The following is a 21,142-nucleotide window of genomic DNA, read 5'->3' on the forward strand; positions in this document are numbered from 1 at the left end:
TTATAGCCTACAAAACTTAAAATATTAACTATCTGGCCATTTGCAGAAAAGGTTTGCCAACCCCTGACTTAAGGCCAACAATAAAAAACTGTACTTTATGAATTGCTAGAGTAATAATTATTAAATAGTTACTTGATTGTTAGTGTTGCATTCAAGAATTTCCACAGTAACACCTCAAGCTGCCTATCTACTTATATTTATTATTATTATATATAGCAATAGCTACTTTTATTGAGTACCTACTATGTGCCAGGCAATATGTTAAACACACACATACATACACACATACTTCATTTATCCTTACAACACCACTATGAGAAAAGTACTGTTTCACAGATAAGGAAACTGAGATTAAATATGCCAGGATTTCAGTTTGGATTTGTCTGATTCCAAAGCCTAAATTCAAAGTATATGGCTCTTCCATTTCTTAGTATTACTTTGATGAATATTATATTTTATTCAAACCGAACTGTTTCTTATTCAACTAATGTGCCTCTTTTCCATCTCTCTACATTTTTCTCATCCTTTTTCCAACTCTTGGATTACTTTTCCCACCATTATTTCATTCTAAATTTTATTAATCTGTCAGAGACCTCCTTAATCGCCACCTCTTCCATAACACCCTTCCCAAATCCCCAGCCAGAAGTAATCTCAGTCCTACTTGTCTGCGACATAGCAACTAACATGGTTTCTGGTGCATTTAACTGTCCAGTACATGCTACAGAGCGATGTTAAAATTCTACACTGCATCATTGCACATGAATTATTTTGTATTCGTAGGATACTTTTCTTCTAAAAGCTCAAGTAAATTAAAAGTTTTTCTCCCTAAGCTTATTATTGTAGAGATAACCGACAATCGTAATGCATAATTTAATGTGTAGTAAGGGAATCTGACTAGGAGATAAGTTTCTGTTTCCATCTGAAATTGCAAGCATATTCGGTAATTTTCTCTAAGCAGTTTTTACACACCTTGTTTCATTTTCATCAGTAATGTTTTTTAGCTGCCGGTGTGAAATTTAGGTTGTTTATGTAAAACTATCTTAGATATAAGCTGTTATTCAGCAAATGCAGTGGATAATTGACATTTTTAAAGTAAATAATATAATAAAGCTATTTTAGGAATAAATCAGTTTCCTAAACTCTTACATATGTTCTAGAATATGCTTTTTATTTAGGTTTTCTCTAAAAGGACCATGAAATTATAAAAGCCAGATCACCTTTCTCCATGTAATTAAGGGCATTGTGATGGTTGCCATTGACACTCAGGTTTTGCTTTATTCACTTTATTTCACTTAGTATTTATAAAGGATAGCATTGAGCCAAGAGCTATGGGGGTGGGGGGTGGGGGATAAGAGAAACATAAGTCTCTGAAAAAATATAACCTAGTCTGGAAGAGATAATGAACAATGTAAGGTAGTATAAAATCAAATTATCAGTGTAATGGTACAGATTATAGATTCAGAAGATGGAGATACTTATAGTCTTTTCCGAGTAATTTAGTACTTGATTGACCATTGTCTTCTACTATGTATTAAGTTACTTAAAAGAAACACTTATAAGCTTTTGTCTTACAGTCCACATGTACTACCCAGCAGTTTTGGGCTTTGATGAAGAGACAGTCAACAGGGCCAGTCCTTGCAGTGAACCATTCCTCAAGGGATCACCCCTTATTCCTGGAATTTAATTCTGTCCCTACAGAATTAAATTTGCGTTACTAGTTAAAAGATGCCTCAAACCCTACCCAATTACTCATAGTTATTACTCTAGATGTATTATCTACAAAGCATTACTAGTTTTTTTCTTGCTTTTCTCTCTGGATTTTTTCATCTTCCACATTTTATTTTAATTCTGATATTTGGTTTAATAAGGAAAAAGAAACTCAAATTTATTAAACCTATACTCTGCACCTGATAACATGCTAGTTATTTTTCATGCGTATTCTCTCATTTTATCTGCATACATAAACCCTAGAATTATAGATATTAATCATTCTTATTGTTAAAGTTAAGAAAAATGGAATCCAGAGAGCTTAAATAAATTGTCTAACATTGACTGGGCAAATTTTCCACAAATTTCAGCATCTGGAATTAGAATGTAAATTTGGATGCTTTTTGAATTAACATTTACTAAAAGACAAAATTTTTTTTAATGTTGTATATCTTATTCTAACCCAAAGTTGAGTAACGCATAACAAAGAATTGAGGCTGAAACAAGTAATGAAACAGTGTATGGAGAAACAGATCTGTGAAGAATTAAGATATTGGAATTATCAGACTCAGAGTCAGAAAAATAAAACAACTGTACTTAACATTTTTCAATAAATAAAAGCAAGCTTGAAAAAATTAGAGAACTGAAAAATGCCAAATGAAGACAATTTTTTTTAAAAAGAACCAAGTAGAAATTTGTTATTCTTATATATAATATTTTAATTAGTATTTTTATCTTATTTTTATTTTTTTAAAAAATTTTATTAAGTTTATTGGGATAACATTGGTTAATATGATTATATAATTTTCAGGTCTACAATTCAATAATACATCATATGTATATTGTATTGACAGTGGTTATATTAATGTCATTACCCCTAATACATTGGAAAGTTGGATCAGCTTTTCATTTGTTTTTTAAATGATTATTCAGATGTCAATTACAGTTGGCATACAATATTATATTAATTTCAGGTGTACAACATGGTAATTAGACATTTATATAATTTACAAAGTGATCAATCCAATAAATCTAGTGCCCATTTATCTCGAGGTCCGTCTATGTTGTCACAAATGGCAGTATTTTATCTCTTCTTATGGCTGAGTAATATTCCATTGTATATATGTACCACAGCTTCATAGCCGATCTATTGTAGGACACTTCAGTTGCTTCCATGACCTGGCCACTGTGAATAATGCTGCTATGAACATCAGTGTGCAACTATTTTTTCGGATATGGGTTTTCAAGTCTTGAACCAATTAGAAATTTTGGAACTGAATAGTATAATTGCAGTTAAGAAATGGTTTGATAGAAGACAAGATACAGCTGAAGAAAAAATCAATAAATTGGAAAATGAATATAAGAAACTATTTAGAATGCAAACAGAAATTATGATGAAAAGTACAAGAGAGAATAAATGATAAATGATAAGAAAAATAAAGTTGGTCTAACATGATTTCATTGGAGTTCAATAAACATTAGCTATTATTATTACTATGTCACTCCCTGCTTAAATATCTTCGAAATTTCTTATTGCCTACAGAATGAAGTATAAATTTTTATACAATAAACTTCTTACTCATCTCAGCTTATCTCCAACTTCTTAATGTAAAATAACAGCTTTATCTGTGCTCTTTCTATCTTCATGCTCTGTTTCAGCTTTCTTGTATGAAAACCGAAGCCTTTCACAGTCATCTTCCTCTACAGTCAGTTTCCCCCCTGCTTTTTCATCATGCTTCATTTTGCTGTTATCAATTCTTAAGTCATATTGCATTATAAATTACATGTCTGATGCCACATTTGATTGTATACTTCTCAAGAGAATAGATTTTTACAAAATTTTAACAGGAGTTTATTTTTAGAGCACTTTTATGTTCACAGCAAAATTGAGTTGAAATACAGAGTAATTGTATATACCTCCTGCCCCCACTAAACAACATTCCCCACCAGAGTGGTACATTTATTAAAATCAATGAACCTAAACTGACATACTGCCATTACCCAAAGTCCATAGTTTACATTAGGATTCACTCTAGGTGTTGTACGTTTTATGGATTAGGACAAATTAAAATTACATGTATCCACCATTATAATATCATACAGCATAGTTTTATTGTCTTAACTCCCTACTAGAGGATCTTTAAAATTTATCCTTAGAATGTAACATAATGCCAGACACATAATTGCCCCCAAATAAATGTTTTTAGATGTATGGTTGAATGAATGAAAGAAGGCAGGGACAAATTGGAAAGAATCAGAGCACCTCTTCATTGTCTTGTTGACTGATGTTTTGTTTCTGTTTAAATATCACTCCTACTATTCTCTTCTACTCAGAAGACCAACCCCACAAACTACTATCTTGCATAACCATGACTATTCTAGAGATGCTAATTTAAATCCCACCTTATCCATTAAACCCAAGTCAAGAGTGAGTTCTGGACACTTTTAAGACTTACTTTATGAATGATCAATTTAATTCAATGTGTCACATTTGTATATTTTTTTGTTTCACAAGCCTATGTCTGGATTCCTTATGAGATGGAATTATATTTTTATGTGGTGGGTAGAGTTTTCATCCCTTTGCTATTTATGAGCTAGAGGTGCCTTCATAAATTATTGCTTTTCACTTGGGATTGTAGACAATGGCCATGGAATAGAGAAACTTGCTGGTTTATAAAAACTTCACAGTCTCAGTCTCTTTTGTGTCAATTTAGCTAGCTGTCTAGGACAGAAAATTATTGGGAATTAATTAAAAACAGAACAGGGAATTAAATTTTTTGCAGATTTGAACTTGTAATAGTTTTCATAAAAAGCCATAGAGGATTGCAAAATTGTTAAAATATTATAACTTTTCTTTGTGGTAGAAGTTGTTTATGGAACATTCATCATTATCTTTTTCTAAGTATTTTAAACATTCCCAAACTGCATATTTGGTGTTATTTTGTTCTGATATAAACTTATGAAGAAAATGTTACACATGTTGCTGATTTTCAGGTCATCATTTTCTTTACCCACCCCCCAAATATACAACATAAGGGAAGATTAATTTAAATTTTTGAGATTTTGTTCATTTAGAGTTGACCACATAGGAGAGTATGTTTATTTGGAGATAATAGTTTTGTCTTTGTCTACATTATAAAACCATTTTGCACTTTTTCATCAAGGTTAATTCACTGGGATATTTTTTTATAGCTAGAGGGATTTCTGGGAAAAGTGCTTCGAGGACACTTGAATCTGTGTTTTATGAATCAGGGAGATATAAAATTTTTATTTTAATAAAGATTAATACTCATTTAAAAGATTATGGAAAAAATTAGCCCAATCATTTAAAAAATTATGTTCTTTACTTAAGGTAAGGTTTTAGTCATTCATGGAATAGTGGCAGTCTTAACAGCTATGCTGGATAATCTATCTTTATGGATTGAATAATAATACTCTTCTTGGAATAATACTACAGAGGGTGATACCATTCTGAAAGAAAACAATATATTCAATAAACATTTCTTTATACTGCTGCGCATGTTCCTCATTAAGATCATGTAGTTGATAACAGCATTGTTGAAATCTCAATTCATGTTCACTAAAGTGATTTCGAGTCTTGAAAGGTAAACTGAGTGATTAGGTTCATGGCAATTCTATTTTTATTCACAGATAATGCCTCTGAGGTAGCAATTACTGCTCCAGGAACTAGTAACCATAGAAACAGCTCTACAGGCCCAACACCTGACTGCTCACCTCCATCCCCTGACACTGCCCTCAAAAATATTGTAAAAGTTATTCGACCCCAGGTAAGTGCACAGAATGCCATTATCTGCACTATGATGTATTTTTGTTTTTGAATCAGTGCAATGTCTGGTCTATTTTATGATATGTAAATTGATTTTAAGGTTAAAAGAAGGGACTTGGAAGAGGGTGTTTTCTTTCCAATGATGATAGACATTGAAACCTGTTTTCGCTTTTGGAAAAATGAATTTGTATATTACATGAAAAAACAAGTGAAGCTTAGAAATAGGGCTATTTCACATTATCTTCTTTTCTCAACATTTTAACAATTATGCTCCAATTATTGAGCCATTACATATTTTCTGGTGTTCTCTGTTCCTTTTGTCTTCATTCCCCTGGACATGCTGCATTATCTGTGATCACGTCTCTATCCTCCAACCCCAGTTGTTTTTATACATTTTCTTTAAATTCTCTATTTCTTGTAGTTTCAAACTAATTTTGTCTGTGTTTGATATTGTATATCTCATTGCTCCTTATTTTCCTCCAGTGCTCACTTTCCTCTAGCCAGTCTCTCTTTACTCTTTGTTCTTTTTTTTTTTTTTTCCCCCCATTCCTGTCATTTGTCTGTATGGATTTCTTTCTCTTCCCTCTTCTCTTTTAGTTGGATTTCCCAGTAGGCGGTTTGCAGGCAAGCTTTAGAAATATCATTGGGACAAGCTGTTCTGTGATATTTCATTGAAAATAGCACTTATAAAGCTGTTTGCATTATATTTTTGCCAACAGAAGAACTCAGAACATGAAATTGGTGGTGTTCTCAACCTGGCTCATTCTGAATGGGCCTCGTGAAATCCAAGAGAGGGGAACTTAGGATCCAATCAATGCCATTCACCATCTACTTAGATATATAATATAATCACATCCTTTGAGCTAATCTGTAGGACTAATGTGTCTTTTAAGACTTTTGGTGGGAATGGGCAATGATTTGCTTAATATTTTTTCTGCTTTAATATAACTTGTTTTGGATTATTTTTATTATAATCACCATCCTCATCAATAAAATGGTATTTAAACTTTACATATCCACTACTGTTTATCGAACACTTTCATATAAATTGTTTCATTTAACCATCATTATTTCCAAGAGAATGTATATTCTAGTGTTATGGATAAAGATGTTGACACTGAGAAGGGGCCAAGTTATACAACTGATTCGAAGTTCTTTTTCCTTTCTTTAATATAATAGTTGTCTCCTCCAATCCTGGTCAGAAGTTAGAAAAATCTTTATGAGGTTGTACAACTTGACATATCTTTATGAGGAACTTACATGTTCAGAGTCAGGCACAGAACATTTTATACAGTGTCCCAATGTGCGGAGGAGGAAAACATCTTCAAAAATCCCCTTTTCCTCTTCAGGAAAATTTGATCTAGTTCATTTGCTTCCAGAAATGACCTCATCAACCCCAGACTTAGTTGGTAAATGCCACATTTATTATCTTTGGTTCTCTCATTATATAAAGCTGGTTTTGGTGTTATTGTGCAGCTATTACATTTCCAGGATTTTTAACTATTTAAGTAGGAGATTATCCTACATATAAGTTAATAAAATCCATTACTAAACATATTTACTTTAATACCAAAGGAAATTCTCTAACATAAGTGCATTTGGTTCATTCAGTGAATGAAAGACATATTCCTATCTTATCTGCAGTCTAAGCAACACTAAGAAAACTTACACATAAATCCTTCTTTACATATTCTATTTTATTTCAGATTACTTCATTTTGGTAAACTTTGAAAAAATTAGAGGTAGTATTAAAGCCAGAAATTCCATCTTGACTCGATTTCTTGGTTCTATTATTAAATGTTTATGAAGGTAATTAACTCCAACTTCCCTTCTTAGCTGTTATAGTAATGATTTAAGTAGGAAAAAAAAATGAAGTAAGAAAGTCAGGAAACTAAAAATTGGTATTTAAATTAGAACAGATGAAGCCTGTAAGTATATATGTAATAGAACAATAACAGCTAAGGTGTATAATTGGGAAAGAATATAACATTAACTGGGCTACTTTTCACTTCAGAGACTTTGGTGCATTACTTATTTCTCCTTATGCGTTCTGATCTCCTGGGGCTCCTCATTCATTGTAGAGAGCAGGGAATAGAAAATTCAAGTGGAAGTAATTATGAGGGAGTATTAGGGTAGGACACATGATTTCAGGAAAGGGTTTGGAAACTAGAGAGTGTGCATGGGGAACAGCTAGATGGTTAGAAAAGGGGACTCCCTGATGTGTTCTGACAAGTCACAGGTGTGCCAGGGATAGAGCATTGTCGAGAGCTAACTGTTCCAAAGAAAACATAATTATTGGTTAGCTCATATAAGAGCCTATATTTTGATCACAGGTTTAATCCTCTAAAGGGTTTGCTAACTCTGGTTTTTTATCTGGAATCATAAGAAATGTGAAGTTATATTGACTTGTGGGTCTTAAAACACTTTCAAAATTAACTAATTAGAAATTAATAACATGGTCAAAATGATAATTTCACTGTTAAAACTGGTGACAAGCCTTGACAATAAAAGTATAAATGCTACCCAAATTTGAGAATTTACATTTCTTTGCCTAGGCACTGGCATATGTATTCATTCTTATTGTGAGAATGACATAGAATAGATGGGCGATAAAACAATTTTCATCTCATTCACTGCAAGGTACTGGTTAGGGAGCACGAGTTAGATTACCTTCCCTTTGCCTTTGTGTATGCTGTTATCTAGTCTACTTTTCATAAGTCTACCTGTACGTGGAGAATATCCACTGTAACCAAGGAGTACTTGCTTTCAATATGAGGTAGGGCCGATTATATATTGCATGTGTTTCTGATTACTGTGTTAATTATTTGGAAGCTACAGACTGCAATGTTGAGTTTGATTTTATTCAGCATATTTATTAACTCACTAAGCACAGCTGTTAGTTCTGCATCCCATATTTGATCTTTTTACCTTTGCTTCTTTGGACTCTTTTGTCTTAAAATTCTCCAGATTGTGAAACATTCTATTTTCGATTCATAGGGACTGAAATATTTTTATACTACTGGTTTCTCTTTGTTTTTCTTTGGATATATTAACACACAAGGCTGAGTTTCTCTATTAGGATAAATTCTCAAAGCTGGGTTCATTTACTTATGCTTGAAAATAAAATTATTTTTAAACTTGAAAAAATATTACCTTTGATGCATAAAATTTTAGGTAGGTCTATTGACATATTAGTTTGCTTCTTTCTGCTAAATAATTATATGTTACTTGCAATGGCTTTTTAAAAAAATATTTCTCCTGAATTAAAAAATGAAATATAATTTGATGAATTTTGACAATTGTTTATGTAGGCATAACCTCACTCAAAACAAGATTTAGAACTTTGGCATCACCCCCAGAAAGTTGCCTCATGCCCCTTTCCAATCAAGTGCCCCAATTCCTGCCTCAGAGGGGGCTTCTTCATGATTTTTGTCACTATAGATTAGGGTCGCCTGTTCTTGGACTTTGTATAATTGGAATCCTACTGTGTGTGTGTGTGTGTGTGTGTGTGTGTGTGTGTGTGTGTGTGTGTGTGTGTGTTTCGAGAATGTCAATGTCTGATTTCTTTCACTCAGCACAATGTTTTTGAGATTCACTCGTTCTTCTTTTTGCTGACTAGTATTCCATTGGATTAATATAGTATTATTTGTTTATCCTTCTCCTGTTGCTTGATTCTTGTGTTGTTTCCTGTTTGTTATTTTGAATGAAGGTGCTGTGAATAGTCCAAGGGTTTTTATAGACATAAGTTTTCATATTGATACCAAAGAGTATAATCATTGGGAAGTAAGGTAGATGAGTATTTACATTATAAGAAACTTTCCAAAAATTTTCCAAAGTAGTTGTTCCATTGCATAATTCCCAACAAAAATGTGTGAGAATTTGTTTCTCCACTTTCTTGTGAACACTTGATTTATTAAACTTTTTAATTTTTTAATTTTAGTCACTTTTATGAGTGTGAAAAGATTTGTCATAAGGTTTTAACTTGCATTTTTCTGGTGACTAATGATGTTGAGCACCTTTACCTGTGATTGTTGCCCATTCTTATATGTTCTTTTGGGAAGTGCCTCTTTAAGTCTCTTTAATAGGGTTGTTCAACTTTCTAATTGTTGATTTGTACTAATTCTTTATAAATTCTCCTGTAATTCCAAAAGATATGGGTCGTTTGTCAATTTTATGCACTGCAAATATTTTTCTCTAGTCTGTGGTTTGTCTAAATATTGTTTAAAGGTGCCTTTCTATGAATAGAATATTTTAATTTTGGTGAGGTTGGTTTATCAAGTTTTCCTTTCATGGTTAGTGTTTTTTGTGTTTTGTTTATGTTGTGAATATGTGCTCCCATTTTTTTTCTAGATGCTTTCTGGTTCTGGCTTTTACATTTAGTTTTATGATCTATCTAAATTGTTTTTGTGTGCTGTGAGATAAGAGTTGAGATTCATTTTTTTCCTACATGGAAAAAGACTTTCCTTTTCTTGTTGAGTTGACTTAATGCTTTAGTGTTATTTATTACTTTCACTTTCCAATTGTTCATTGTTAGTATATAAAATGTAATTGAGTTTTATATTATCATTGTATCTTGCCACCTGGATAATTTTTTGAAAGTTATAGTAGTTTCTTTTAAAAATGATTTTAAGGTTTTTTTCTGTCATCTGAGAACTGTATGGTCTTATTTCTTCTTTTTCTAGTATTTATGTCTATTATTAATAATTATTTATTATTATTATTATTATTTTACTGCTGTAAAGCCAAAAATTCTTATCTTATTTACTATCTTTGAGAGAAAGCATTCAGTATTTCAACATTAAGTATAATATAACTATATTTATTTATAGAAACATACTCCTATTTTGCTAAGAGTTTTGAGCATAAAGAGGTATTGAAGTTTTTCAATTTTTTTCTGTATATATTTATATGATGATATGATTTTTTCCATCTTTATTCTGTTGCTGTGATACATTACATTGTTTTATTTTTAAATATTAATCCAACTTTGCATTTCTAAGATAAATATGACTTAGTTATGATGTTTTGTCCTTTTTGTGCAGTACTTGATGCAAGAGATTTTATTTAAAGCATTAGTGTGTAGAGATATGGGTTAGATTTAAGGGAGTCAAAGATAACTGATGATTTGGCTGGGATTTTGGAATAATTTTAACAAATATACAGAAGATGAGCAGAAATTCATTTTGATGAGGAAGAGGGTGACATGATAAATTTTGCTTTGTAAACTTACTGAATGTGAGGCATTATTTACAAATTAGAAACACCAGTGTGGAACTATGGTGAGAGAGGTAAAAGATTAAGGTAAAGATTTTACAGTCATTTATAGAATTTGATGTTGAAGGGAGATAATGTCAAAAGTAGAATGTAGGAATATTTGCACTTAAGAAATAGCATTAATATTTGTTAAGCACATAATATAATTTAATTTTCATGATTTTTTGGAATAGATATTATTATCTTCATTGTATAGATGAGAAAATTGGGAATCAGTAAGTTTAAGTAACTTTTTTACATATAGATTAGTAACAAGGCATTAGCAAAGGAGAGAGAAGGAGCATTGAGAGATATAAAACAAGGAAGACAAAGCATTATCATAAATATAAAGAGAGAAAAGAAATTTGAAGAGGTTAATCAATGTTGTCAAAACTTGTTGGGATGTGGAGGAGAAGGGATATCAAAATGCCACTTTATTTGGTAATTATGAGGGCAAAGACTTTCAAGAAAGCAATTTACCTCAAATGAAAAAGGTAGAAGCTTAAGATGCAAAGAGCTGAAGAGTTGGAGAAAAGCAATACACTGATTGTAGATTATTCTTTTGAATTATTTGGTGGTAAAAGGAAGGAAAGCAGTATGGCATTGTGTTGAAGGAAGGGCAGGGTTGAGAAACAATTTTTCTTTTATTTCAGTATGCAGGAAATTAAATGTGGTCATAGAGAATGGGAAAGAGGAGAGGAAAACTTGATGAGGGAGATGTGAGTGATGGGGACTGAAATGTTAAATTTATAATAGGTATAATAACTAAATCTAATTAGCTCCAAAGTTCAAACACTGGCATTACTGGAATGTTGATAAAGCATTAGTCATTAAAGCAATGGGTTTTTGGACTGAACTTCTTGTGTTGGTTTTAGCTGAATGGGTTTTTCCACTCCTTCCTCCTGTTTGAGGACACAAATCAAGTCTAAAAATAATAGAAGAGTATGTTGAGAAGTGACCTAAGTTCAAGGTGGGGAAAATAAAATACTTTAGCACAATATCACAGATAAATCATCCAAACAGGTGCTTAATATTGAACATTATAATAATTTTAATAAGCATAGGTGGATGCTAACAAAAAGTCAGTCTGGAAAATGTGGAAATTCCGATGATCTTGAGGTGCTCCTGGTACCATCCAGATCCCACCACATACTTTAAGTTCCATCCTAAGAACAATTCAACGAAATGAAATGACTTAAGACTGCACTCTTTCACAGCTAAGGAGGGACCCTATCATAAAGACTCAAAGGCCACAGATGTAAAGAAAACAAAAAGTCAAGGGCTCAGTTCTTTAAAGAGACTAATGGAAATGATTTGAAAAAGATGAGCTGCTCCTGAACTCCTACCCATGATAAACTCTGTTTTAATTCAGGTGACAGCTCAACCTGAAGGAAATAAATATTTTGGATATTTTTTTTCTGGACTTTTTGTGTGCTTAATGAAGTAATAATAAAGTAATTTAATAATAAACTGTACCATCTCTCCCTTCCTATATTAAGAGTTTAGAACTGGGGTTATATAAAATCCTTGCCAAATCTAGAATAACATTTTAATGGGCACTGTGGGGTTATAGAATACATATGCTAAATTTTAAAATTAGAAATGAGAGTAGGTATATAAAAAGCAGATGTACATAACTCAGAAAAAGTAAAGAATATTGTATTGGGTTGCAGCAAAAAATGGATAAAGAATAAAAAGAACTTCAAAGAGATAATCTTTTAAAAGTATCTCTATTATTGAATATTGAGCCAATTGTTTCTGTTGTTAAACATGTGTTTTCTTTATTTCTTATAAAAACCCGACAAGGTGGGTTATTTTTTCTTTATTTTACTGATTGAGCCTGAAACTTAAATAGGTTGAATAATTTTTTCAGTTTTATATCACCATTGACTGGAAGAACTCTAATCTCCTAACTCCAGTAGTCAATTAATGTTAATTAGCTCATCAGAAATAAAATAATTAAGATGGAATATTATATTCCAGAGGGATGATGAAGTTTGAGAGGAGAATAATAGATTGTAAAAAGGGAGAAGAGTAGAAAAATGGAACAGTTTGTAACCTAAAGGAGGGAACCAAAGACTATTCAATAATTTGGAGTCTTGTAATCAAAGTTAAGTAAGAGGTGAAGGCTAAAAATAGAAAGATTATAAAATTAGAAAATAATCTTAGAAAAACAATTGAGAAAGAAGTCAATGGCTTCAACAGTTGACCAGTAGTCCTCAACCATTTAAGAAGCTTTTTAAAAATGCCTGGCCCTACCCCAGACAAGTCAAATCAATATCTCTAAAGGCAGGTATTCTTAACCTGGTATCCTCAGGTAGGATGGTCTAAGAAACTCATAAAACACGCAAAATTTTGCTTGCAGGTGCCTTTTCTAAGAATTAACTTCTAATCATGCTTCTGTCATATACCCTCTGTGTAACCTTTCTGACCCTTCAATTTGTCAGCAATGTGAGGATGATATTTGCTTTGCCTGCTTCTCAGGAATGTAGTAAAGCTCAAATTAGATAAAATGTGCCATGGCGCTGTGTAAATTGTAAAGCCCTACAGCGGCCCAACTTGTTATTACAGCAGTGATTAAATCATGTTTGCCCACGTTTGATAGATGACCTTTGAGAGACAATCCTCTCACTTTCACTGTCTCTCATCCACAAGTGGCTCTGATGATAGCAACTTTGGCTTTTAGGAAATATATCTGGGAGCCTTTTTAAGTTCTCCAAATTGTTAGAATCTACCTAGAATGATGCTGGCTAAATATTAGGTGATTCCAGCCTCCAGCATTTCATTCCTTAGAAGTGTTTACGTAAGAGAGCCACAGAGGTATGAACTGAAATTTGAGATGTGAGAGGAGCCAATGAAGATAAAAGGCACGGTATTGAGTCAGGCCGACTCAGTGCAGGGGAGAGTAAAGCCAAGATATATGAACTGTATCTTCCATTAATGAATAAAATCACCATCATTCTTTATAGAGGTCATGCCAGTCATATGCAGTGGAATATTATTCATCCTAATTTCTCTTCTTTTGAGGAAACTCTAGCTAGATTCATCCACCAGAAAAACAGTAAATTATTTGTTACTGACACCTTCTACATATAAAAAAAAATTCATTTCCTTTGCTGAGCGTAAAATATATTTCTCTGAATTTTGTGCCCATATTACCATTGACAGTAGCAGACCTTATTAAAATAGTGGTTTTCTTTTGTATTATTCAGGGGTTTTTTAATACATACATAAAAATTTGGTAGATGCCAGTCTTTGGCATGTCTTTCTCCCTAGAGCATCTCTAAGCAGTATGAATAAGAATGCATAGATAAAAATTTCTCTGGGAAAAATTTCTTTAAAAAATGTCCAGAAAGTAGAGTTGTCATTATTTTTTTAAATGTTTTAAGCAGCTGACTAGAATTTGAAATCTAATCTCATCCCTCCTATTGGTCAGTTGTTACTGATTTACACTGGGTGAAGTTAAAAGCCCCCGATTGCCTCTTGATCTAAAGTCAAAGAAATCTGTTTGTCCATGTGATGAATAATATGCCTAATGTATGACTCTGAAGCTAATCGTTCAACTTCCTAATCTTGCCTGCTCCGAAATTATGGAATTTGGTTATGAGAGTATCACAGAGCATATTATTACTTTATTCATTCATTCAAATATAGTGGAGTGCCTACTGTATGCTGGGTATCATAAGAGGAGATTTGAATATAAAAACAACCTCAAAGAACATTTAATCAATTGAGAGAGACTGTGCTCTAAACATAACTCTTGGAATTTCACTGGTGGAATTCATTTATTGAACACCCCAGAGATCATCCTTAGACTTCTTCTCTCAATCTACACTTTCTCCCTGTGTACTCACATCCAATTCAGAGCTTTAAATACTATGTATATGCCAATGCTGCTTCAATTTGTGTCTCTAGCCCCCACCACTTCCCTGAACTCCAGGCTCCTATTCAGCCAGCTCCTCTAAATGTCAATTGAATGTCTAAGCATCTTAAGCTTAATACATGTAGCACTAAACTTAACATTTTAGTTAATGGGAACTCAGGGTAAAGAACTTGACCCTATTCTTGATTCTTTCCTTTCTTTCACACCTCCATATCGAATCCATCAGAAAACCCTCTAGGCCAGCAATTCTCAAAGTGTGTTTTGGGACCTTCTGGCTGTCTCCAAGACCCTTTCAGAAGCCTTGTGAAGTCAAAAGTATTTTTATAATCATACAAAAGACATTTTGCCTTTTTCACTTGAATTTGTACATGAGTACTTGATGGAGTTTTCCATCATAGCACTGTGTTGTACAATGACACCAGAGCTCTGATGGCTAATGGAATGTGCACTGTATTTTATGTTTTAAAAGTATCTATCTCAGTTTTAATTTTCAATATACTAAATATTTATGGATGTGGCCCTCATAAACAAAAACTCTTTAGTGTTCTCAATAATTTTTAAGGGTGTGAAAGAATCCTGAGATCAAAATGTTTAAAAATTGTTCCTCTAGCCTTCCTTTCAACATACTCCTTGAATCAGGATCTCCTTAACCATCTCTACTCTGTCACTCTCATATAAATCATTAACATCTCTTGCCTGGACTTTTGGAAAAGCCTCTTATCCTGTTTCCTGGCTATTGTACCTTTATTGTTAATATGCAAATCAGCAGATAAGTTTATATAAATCAGATCATGTTATTCATCTGCTTGAACTTCCAATATCTTCCCATCTCACTAGAGTAAAGGCATACAGTACACTAAATAATTTGACTGTAACCTCTTAATCTGTCTCCTGTCATCCTCTACCTAGCTCATTTTACTCCAACTGTGCCATCTTCCCTGCATGGCTGGATTATCTCAGATAAGCCATACAATTCCTGTCTTAGGTTTTTTTGTACTCATTGAGTTGTCTGAAATGCAGTTCTCCCAGAGGCTTACATGGCTCATTATCTCTCTTCTTCAGGTCATTATTCAGATGCTACTTTATGAGAGAGATCTTCTCTGACCACTAAATATAAAGTAGACACCACTTTACTTTCTGTCTCCTTTTTGCTATTTTTCCTTTGTAGCATTTTTTACTCCTGCATTAGCATTTAAGTGTCAATTTGTTCAGTGTCTTTCTTTCCCACTTCAATGGATGTTCCATAAAAATGAGAACTGTGGCACATTATTATGATTATTGTTATTAAATGCTCAATCCCAGCACCTAGAATAGCTCCTAGTAAATAATTGGTGCTCAGTTAGTATTATTTAAATTAATTCACTGAGTATAGTTGGGTCAAAGGCAGGAAAGACTATTCCAACTGAGTTTTATATTTGAATAGAAATTAACTAGATGAAGTGGTAGATATACAGTTCAGAGAGCAGAGTAGGAAGAACAAGGCACTTACTGTTTTTTGACTTAATGGTGTGCCAGATTCACCATAGGATATTCTAATAAATCAAGAAGTCCCAACCATGTATTTTATCCTCTTCTCCTCAATCAGAATATCATAATCCCTATAGAGGACTCGTTCTGGGTAGTGTTCTTGAGGGAAAAAAAGGGTTTCATGGTCAAATGTATTGGGGAAATAAAGGGTTAAACACTTTTTTTCACTGAAGGATTTTTCATAGCCTTCCCCACTACCACCCCTGGAAACCCATTAATATTTTTCACAACTGGCGATCCACCAAATAATTTGGGGAACATAATCTAAGTCATTTGATGTGCTTCTTTATACCTTACCCTAGCAATTCCATTCTGGTTTGATTTTTCCACTCATTCTGCAGAAATTCACACTGTTGAGAGAGGGAGCATGATAATTAAGCAATAAATATGTGTCATTTATTTAGTATGTTACAGAGTGGTATCTATGCATTGTTTACTTAATCTTCTGAGCAACTGTGTGAGATAATAGGGCCATTATAATTCTTATTTTATGTATGAGGAAAAGTAAAATAAGTATACTGTATATTGTACCATATTTGAAAAACAAGTTTTAAATCAATGGTGCTAAATGCCTAAAACTGAAAAATAAGTAAGTAGAAGGATCTGTATTTTTCACTAAAATACAGTATTATTTTAGCATTCATTCTATTTTATATTAATTGAATTCAATTCAATAATTTTGTTTCAAACATAATATTAGGCACTATGAGGAATAAAAACATTTATATAATTATTTGAGTTTGGGAGACAAATTAACCACACTGTTTTCTTTCTGTCCCAGATTCAAAACCAGTTGCGAGATAAGATATAGAAGTTAGACAAATTAAAATCAAATGTCATAATTTTTTTTTATTGTTATTACCTGTAGAACTAATTGGACAATGTGATTCTAGACATGTGGCCAAATGTGCTTCAAACACACATCACAACCATTTACAAGATGAATTTGCTACAGATGAGAATAGAATAGATAGCATAGAAGAGCATAGATTATGCTGATACGTTGGCTCTGAAGAGGAGAAACCCAGAAGAGGCAGAGATGAGTATGCTTAGTTCTTTCTCCAAGGTCATTTTACAGCTAAGCAGCTGTAACTCCTGAGGGGAGAAATGAGTGAAGGGAAGGAGAATAGGCCAAGAATGTTACTCTAATGGAATTCTCCTTCTTGCGGAAATATGAGGCCAGAGAGTACAAATTCAGCTTAACAGCACAATAATAGAATATATTTTATTTGATCAAATAGCCCAGAGTATTTGGATAATAAGACTCACTTCACTTACTTGCCATGTTTCATCTTACTCCAAAAGTCTGCTCTTTCTTCCTTATATTAATTAATGGCATTACCATCTACTCAGTTTCCCAAATCCGAAATTTGAGTTACCCTAAACTCTTTCTTTCTCTCCCTAAATCTAAAGAGCCACCAAACCATGTCAGCAATGTATCCTAGATATTTTCCAAAGTTTTCCTCTTTTCTCTGCTCTTACTGCAAATGTCTTAATTCACTTTCTTTTGACTTGATTATTTTTTCTATATCTTTATTAATCATTTTTCTATTATTAAAATTATTGGGGTGACACTGGTTAATAAAATCAAATAGGTTTCAAGTGTACAATTCAATAATATGTCATATGTATATTGCATTTTGTTTCACCACCCAAAATTAAATTTCCTTCCACCCTCCTTATTCCTGTCTACCTCCCCTCCCCTCTTCCTACTGGTTACCATAAAACCACTATTCTTATCCATGAGTCTCTGATTATTTGTCAAGTTTGTCTGTTACTTTTAGTTTTATATCCACACATGAGTGAAATCATACGGCTCTCAACCATTTCTGTCTGACTTATTTTGCTTAGCATGATAATCTTGAGATCCATCCATGTTGTCACAAGTGTCAATATTTCATCTTTTCTTATAGCTGAGTAGTATTCCATTGTATATATGTACCACAGCTTCTTTATACAATCATCTATCGATGGATTGTTTGGATTATTGACACTTTGTAGTATAAATTGATGTCAGGTAGAGTGATACCTCCTGCCTTGTTCTTTTTCCTTTGAGGATTGCTTTGGCTATTTTGTGCTTCCATACAAATCTGATAGTTTTTGTTCTATATTTTTAAAAAATGCCATTGACATTTTGATGGAGATTACATTAAATCTGTATAATGCTTTAGATAAAAAGATCATTTTGACTATGTTGAGTCTTCTAATCCATGAACATGGACTATCTTTCCATTTCTTTGTGTCATTTTCAACTTCTTTTAATAGCATCTCATAGTTTTCAGTGTATAGATACTTCACATGCTTTGTTAGGTTTATTCCTGATTATTGAAATAACTCCCTTAATGGTTCCCTTGCTGTCATTCTCAACCGCTTCTAATTTATCTTCTACATTCCTCACATAATAATCTTTATGTTTTATTATTATTATTTTATATTTTGAAACAATCAAAAAGTTATAGCAGAGTTAGAAAACAATATAAAGATCTTTTTTCCCTTGAACTACTTGTAAGTTGCTGACCTGATACCCTATCATTTCCAAATACTTTACTGTGTTATTTCTTAAAAACATGGACATTTATCCACAACCAGAAAACAACCATCAAGATCAGATATTTAATTTGATATATTACTACCATTTAATCCTGAAACCCCATTTGAATTTCACTAGTTGTCTTAATAATATCTTTTGTGGTAAAAAAAAAAAAAAAAAATCACACATAGTGTCTAGTTGTCATTTCTCTTTAATCTCCTTTGTTCTTGAACAATTACTCAATCTTGTCGGGACTTTAAAACTGTGAGAAATTTGAAGATAATGGGTCAGTTATTTTATAGAATATTTTTTAATTTGGGTTTGTCTGGTATTTCCTCATAATTAGATTCGGGCTATTCATCTTTGTCAGAAAGATCTAGAAATGACTCTGTCTTTTTTTTTTTTTTGCATCCTGTCAGGTGGTGCATGATTTTGATTCCCCCTATTCCTATTGATGTTTACCTTGATCACGTGATTAAAGTTGTATCTCCCAGGCTTCTCCACTGTAAAGTTACTCTTTTCCTTCTGTAATTTATAAGCATTTGTGGCAAGTATTTTGAAACTATATTAACATCCCATTTTTCATAAAATATTCAATTTATTTTATTTATGTATATATATTTGTTTAGATGCATGTTTTCCTATTTTATTTAATGAGTATATACTCCATTACTATCGTTATTTGTTTTGACACTTAAAATATTCTGGATTTTAATATCCTCATCTTTCTTCAAGCACTTCCTTGCTTTCTGGGACTACAAGGTATTCTAGGCTTATCTCATGCATTTCCAGTCCCAGATATGGAATAAGCCATTTCTCCAAGAAGTTCTATTTCCTTTTGGTGGAAAATGATAGTTAGATACCAAGATTTGGGCACTAAGTAAATTTATTACTATTGGTATTTCACTGTTCCAAGGCCCCCTCAGTGGACAGAGTTAGGGAATATTTATACGTATGCACAGTATGTATATGTATGTATGTAGGTAGGTGAGTATGGGTGTGTATATAAAGTATACATATGCACACATATCGACATGTCTATATCCATCTCTACATATAATGAAAATCATGAATTCAAAGTGATAATGTGATTTCAATATAAACATTACAGAATTCATTTCCATATTTATAATTTATTCTCTGACAGTCAGAAACCTAACTTCCATTATCTTTAATATATTTAGTTATTTGATTTGGCCCTAACACCCATTATGTGGACACCTGCCTCACCCCACTTTGGGCTCTGCCTCCCCATGTTAGCTCATCCTCACATGGACATCCTCTTAATCCTGCTCAGGATATGACACACACCATTCAGTCCACCCTTCTCCTTACCTCTGTGTGCTCTGACTTCCCACATTGGGCTGACTCTTGGTGGATGCCTTCCTCACCCTGACAGTGTTTTGACTCTGCACCCCAGAGCCCCGCCACAAATGAACACCCTCCAAACATTACCAGGTGTGTGACACCCATGTCACCCCTCTCCTCTGCATGGATACCCTCCTCACCTTGTTTGGGCTCTGTCTCTCAAAGCCAGACTTCTCCCCAGGGTGGAGATTGATCTTCTTACACTATCAACCTGATTGTATTACTCTCCTCTATAAAATCTTTTTGAGCTTCTTATTACCTTCATGATAACATCCAAACACCTCAGTCAGGCATAAAAGCCCATTTATATTCTGGCACTGGACTCCTCTTTATGATCACCATTCCTAACATTCATCTATACTAAAATCTTGCAACTCTCCAAAGGAAACTTGTCCTCTCACACTTTCTGATAAAGTCTAGAATGCATTTCCCTCTTCCTGGATAATATTTATTCTTCCTTCAGGATAGAATCCAAGCATTACCAAGTATAATCCTTTCTCAATCCATCTCCAATGAGGTCCCCTTATCCATTCATCCATTTCACTCATATTTGCCAAGTACATTCTATTTACCAGGCTTCATGCTAGGTATAGGAGATATAATCATGAGTAAGATAAAAGAAATCCCTGCCCTCAAGGAGCTTATATTCCAGAGGAGGTTGATATACAATGATAAAGTAAACAATAAACAAGAATATAATTTGAGATTGTGATAAATTCTATGAATTAACAGCAAAACTGAAGTTGGAGGAGTAGCCAATACTTTACATCAAAGAAGGCCTCTCTGAAGGTGATATATGTGATGGAACACAAACGAAGAGAAACAGCTAGCCGTGCAAAGAGTCACGGGTAGAACGTTCTAGGGAAAGGACACAACAATATAAAGGCCCTGATGATGAGGTGAATTTATAATTTGAGAACAGACAAAAGGTATGTGTACTAGGGGAAAGTGCTCTGAGATGAGGCTGGAGAAGATGACGAATTGAGTAGGTCTTTGTAAGAATTGTACATTTTACTTCAAGTACAACTGGACACCATCGAAGGGCTTTAAGCAAGGATGTGACTTGATTTGAGTTATAATTTTAAAA

At 33.1% G+C, this 21,142-nt stretch overlaps 1 protein-coding gene across 7 annotated transcripts in view; it reads left to right on the plus strand.

Annotated features, from left to right (window-relative positions):
- ANKS1B (ankyrin repeat and sterile alpha motif domain containing 1B) overlaps positions 1-21,142 on the plus strand; it is an 831,972-nt gene that overhangs the window by 298,174 nt on the left and 512,656 nt on the right. For all 7 annotated transcript variants that reach the window (XM_006914572.2, XM_025048663.1, XM_025048664.1 and 4 more), the window contains one exon: positions 5,359-5,495. In XM_006914572.2, coding sequence (XP_006914634.1) covers positions 5,359-5,495 — 137 coding nt within the window. The remainder of the gene's footprint in view (positions 1-5,358; positions 5,496-21,142) is intronic.

Source organism: Pteropus alecto, unplaced genomic scaffold (assembly GCF_000325575.1).
Source record: "Pteropus alecto unplaced genomic scaffold, ASM32557v1 scaffold94, whole genome shotgun sequence".
NCBI classification, from domain to species: Eukaryota; Metazoa; Chordata; class Mammalia; order Chiroptera; family Pteropodidae; genus Pteropus; species Pteropus alecto.